The 4414-nt window shown below is 55.7% G+C and overlaps 1 protein-coding gene across 1 annotated transcript in view; it reads left to right on the forward strand.

The window, feature by feature from the left end:
• The first annotated feature begins 2992 nt into the window (after positions 1–2992).
• Positions 2993–4414, forward strand: part of TMEM102 (transmembrane protein 102) — a 3230-nt gene continuing 1808 nt past the window's right edge. The window contains exons 1-2 of the mRNA XM_005878836.2: positions 2993–3438; positions 3522–4409. Coding sequence (XP_005878898.1) covers positions 3225–3438; positions 3522–4409 — 1102 coding nt within the window. The 5' untranslated portion in view covers positions 2993–3224. The remainder of the gene's footprint in view (positions 3439–3521; positions 4410–4414) is intronic.

The raw sequence follows: 4414 nt of genomic DNA on the forward strand, positions 1-4414 counted from the left end.
CAGGCCTTTCTCAAGATTCTGGAGGTCACAAGAGTACAGGTAATGCCCAAGATTGGGGAGTCTCCAGAAGTCTAGGCCTTGCCCAAGATTCTGGCCCACAGAAGAGCCCATGCCTTGCCAAACACTCTGAAGTACACAAGAGCTCAGGCCAGGAATCTGGCCACTACAGAAGCCCAGGCCTTGCCCAAACCTGTGGCCTCCAGAAGGGCTCAGGCCTCACCAAAGACTCAGGAGACTACAGAAATCTAGGCCTGACTAAAGATTCTGACCCCTCTATGAATCCAGGCCTTATCCAAGCCAATGAAGCCAAAAAGAAATGTGGCTTTGCCCAAGATGCTGGAACTCACAGGAGCCCAGAACATACTCCAAACCCTAACTTCCACAAGCACGCAGGAATCAATCGAGATCCTGGCCCACAGAAGGGCCCACGCCTTACCCAAGACTCTGGCCTCCCCACGACTCACGGCCTTACCAAGGAATCAAGCCTCCACAAGGACTCATGCCTTATCCCAAATCCTGACTTCCACAAGAACCCAGGCCTTGCTCTAGGTACTAACTCTGTCCAAGTCTTGGGTCCCTCTCAGACTCCAAAGTCCTCGCTGCCCTCGACGAAGTCATTTGTATGTGAGGAGACTCCTCGGAAGAATGCAGAGCAGCACCTCCCACGGACTCCTGACCCACTCGGTCAGTACTCCTGCCCTTCCAAGGCCCAGGTGATCTACAGTGACCTGCAAACCTTCTCAGAGGTACCTGTATTGATTGAGTTACAACCATCCTCCCATCGAGTAGGTGGCCAAGAGTGGGTGTACCGTCCTGTGGATACAGTTCCTCCAGCTAGCCAGAACTATCACCAGATGGCTATGCCTCCCAAAACCAACTTGAAGACTCACTGCGCTGGGTCAGGCACCCGGGTAGGGCATGTGGTCTTTGATGCCCGCCAGAGGCAGTTCGGAGTGGGCAGAGACAAGTGTGAAGCTCTATCTCCCAGGCGCCTTCGCCAAGAGGCACCCAGCCACTCAGTGGAGAACACCGAGTGGGGATATCAGTGTGTAATGAGGCCCCCGGAAAAAGAGGGGACCAAGGTGCATTAGGAAATAAAGAGGGGAGAGAAATGTTCTGTGATTGATTGAGGACATCCACTCCAGCCCCATTGCCGACACTGGCCTCTCTCAGGGCCTGATGGGAGCTGGAACTATACTTGCCCCTTCTCCTCCAAAGCTGCAGAGCTAAACCCATGATCCCCAAGGCCCTGGAGCTGCATTTTCCAACACACTAGCCATTAGCTATCCATGGCTTTTAGAATGTAAATTAATTAAAATTTAAAAAATTTAAAATTCTGTTTTTCTGTTTCATTATTTACATTTCAAGTGCTCGATAGACATGGGTGGCTAGTGGCTACTACATTGGACAGGACAGATTTAGGACATTTTCATCATTACAGAAAATCCTACTAGGCAGTAATGCTTTAGAGTTTAGAGTCACTTTCCCTGTCACCCATCCCCAGCTTCTTCAAAACTCCCACAGAGCCCAGAGAACTTAATTCTTTTTAGGGTGGCTCAGAGGCCACCTCTGGGGAGGAGGTAAGATGTAGGGATGCCAGATGCCTGATTACCCCAGAATGTGAGAGAGAGCCCAGTCTTCAGTTTTCCTGATCTGGTCTCTTGGGTCACAACTGAATGTATGGAAACCTGCCTCCCCAGTTCTGGGCAGTGTTTGGGGCTCTGAGTTGTTGAGGGAGAAGAGCTCTCTTTGTCAGTGACTAGGAACGCCTGAGATCTGGGCTTCCCAAATTGAGCTCTGGATTCTGAGAGTCCCTTCCTTTACAGGCCTCTAATTTTTCTAGGTGTTTCTGTTTAATTCTCTTGCCCATGGGCTATCACTCCAGAGATAGTCCCCAGGGGAAAGGGTATGTAAGAAGTCCTGGTCCAGCAATGCATAGGTCTGATCTGTAAGCCTGTCCCTGGTGTCCTAACTTTTGTCCCGTTATTCTGGCTCCCTTGTCATCCTGGACTTAAGCTTCGTCCCTGAAAGCATCGGTAACCGAAAACAATTTTCTTCCCCATAATTTCCCTTTGCTCTGCCCCCCCCCTCCAACTGGGAGTTTCCTCTGGATTTGATTTGTAGTTCTGATAACTCGTCTGTGTACACACCAGGTATGAGATTCCAAAGTGTTTTTTCCGTCACCACACATGTGTAACTGAGGTGGGTATCATTAATATGTCCCTTCCCCGAGTCAGATGTCCACTCCTGGGTCACCACCTGTGTGTTCTTGCCTCACACGACTACCACCGACTCCAAGGGGAGTTCCTTTCTAACACCTCTCTGGCTCGGCTCTGACCTTGGGCAGGTCATGTGCAGCCTCTCTAGGACGCAGTCTCATCTCCAAGATGAAGTTATAAGTACATGGACGAACCCTTCTAGACCTACATGACCAGGGCTCCGCTACTCACATGGGATAGAGGGGCCCCCGTTTCTCCCCAGGCCCTGAGGTGTGTCCACCATTATTGTTTGCTATTTAGATATATCCTATCACCCTTCTGCTCCAACTCCAAGAAATGTTTGTGTGGGGCTGACCTGGGCTTGGAAAGAAACAGAACAGTTTATCTCCATAGAAACTCCAACTCCAACCAGGCACTTCAGAGGAACAGTAAAGGATGTGGGGGCGTAGCCCCATCGCTCTGGTAACGGAACAAACTGCATCTCCCCGGACAGCGCGAGATCTGAAAAGAGCGAAGGGAGTGTTGACAGAGGCGGGGCCGGCCCGAGCCACCTGGACGGCTCCTAGAAAGGGGCGAGGCTGGACTTCGGGGCGTGGCCCTGCGGGCAGCAGGAAGAAGGTTACCTGTTGGATTGCTCTGGCCATTCTCTTCCCAACTCTTGCACTTACCCCTTAGGGAAGACGCAGACCTTAAGCCTTTTCCGAAAAAGAGGTAAGGGGAGGTAGACAGGGACGCCGGAGGGCTATCACGTGCCGAAGGAGGGGTGAGTTCGGTGAACCGGCCCATGGGGGCGGGGACCAGAAAAGGAGAAAGGGCAAGGACAGAGGAGGTCTTTATTTGTTCGTTTTCAAGACTGAGCTCACAGCCCTTTATCTGCAGACCGGTTGGCGCACCTGCCTGAGGCACTCTGTCGGCCTCGGGAAGAGAGAAGAGCGGAGGTGCCTTTTGGCCGGTCTAGGCTTCCTCTCGTCTGTGTGGTTCCCCGGCCCCAAACCATAGAGCCGCATGGCTTCCGCGGTCTGGGGGAGTGCCCCCTGGTGGGGCCCGCCGCCCCCGGCCCCAGCCCGCCCGCTCACGGACGTCGACTTCTGCTCCGGAGCGCAGCTCCAGGAACTGACCCAGCTCATCCAGGAACTGGGAGTGCAGGAGAGCTGGAGAGACGGGCCCAAGACGGGCCCAGACCTCCTCCGGGCCAAGGACTTCGTTTTTTCTTTACTCGGTGAGTAACCCTCCCCGGCTTCAGAAACGCGCAGCTCAGCCCCGCCCCGGAGTTGCATATCACAATCCCTTCTCTTCCCGTAGGTCTGGTTCACCGCCGAGACCCCCGTTTTCCGCCCCAAGCAGAGCTCTTGCTGCTTCGTGGCGGGATTCGCGAGGGCTCTGTGGATCTGGGGCCTTCACCCCTAGGCCCCTATGCCCGGGGACCTCACTACGACGCCGGCTTCACACTGCTGGTGCCCGTGTTTTCTCTCGATGGCATCGGGCAGGAGTTGCAACTGGACATGGAATCCTATTATGCCCGGCTCTGCCTCCCGGAATCGATGCAGGGAACCTCGGTGCGAAAGGCATGGCAGGACTGCCTGGGACCCCCAGTCCCAGGAGGACGCGACTCGGTCCACCGCACCCAAAGCGAACAAAGTCCCCAGGATCAGCAAAGCTCCGTGGACCAACCGCCCGGTGACGTCACCGAGCTGGACCCGCACGTGTCTTTGGAAAAATCACCGAGTAACCGTTCGGGGCCCGAGTCGCCTCGGCCAGATGTAACCGACCTTGGCTTTCCCGCATCCCCGAAAGAACTGGGCGGTGACGTCACCAAAGCAACCACGGAGAGTCCCGCACCGCCGCTGTCGGAGGCTCCGGAGGCGTGGCCCACATTGTGCCCGGCCAAGGTGGCTGCGTGGTTCTTTGCTGTGCTGGCTGAGGTCGCCGAGTCCCTGATCCCGGTCCCTGGTGCCCCGCTATTGGTCCACGCAGCCCGCCACGCGGGATTCACCACCATCCTCCTGGCTACTCCAGGGCCCCCACGCCGGCTCCTGCTTTTCGACCTGATCCCCGTGGTGTCCGTGAATGGCTGGCCCGAGGGGGCTCGGAGCCACTCGTGGGCCGGCCCGCTGGCCTCCGAGTCGTCGTCCTTCTACCTGGTACCGGGCGGAGACCCAGAGCGGCCGGGCGCTTCCGGCTGGCAGCTGTGCTTC

Source organism: Myotis brandtii, unplaced genomic scaffold, assembly GCF_000412655.1.
Source record: "Myotis brandtii unplaced genomic scaffold, ASM41265v1 scaffold573, whole genome shotgun sequence".
Classification (NCBI taxonomy): Eukaryota; Metazoa; Chordata; class Mammalia; order Chiroptera; family Vespertilionidae; genus Myotis; species Myotis brandtii.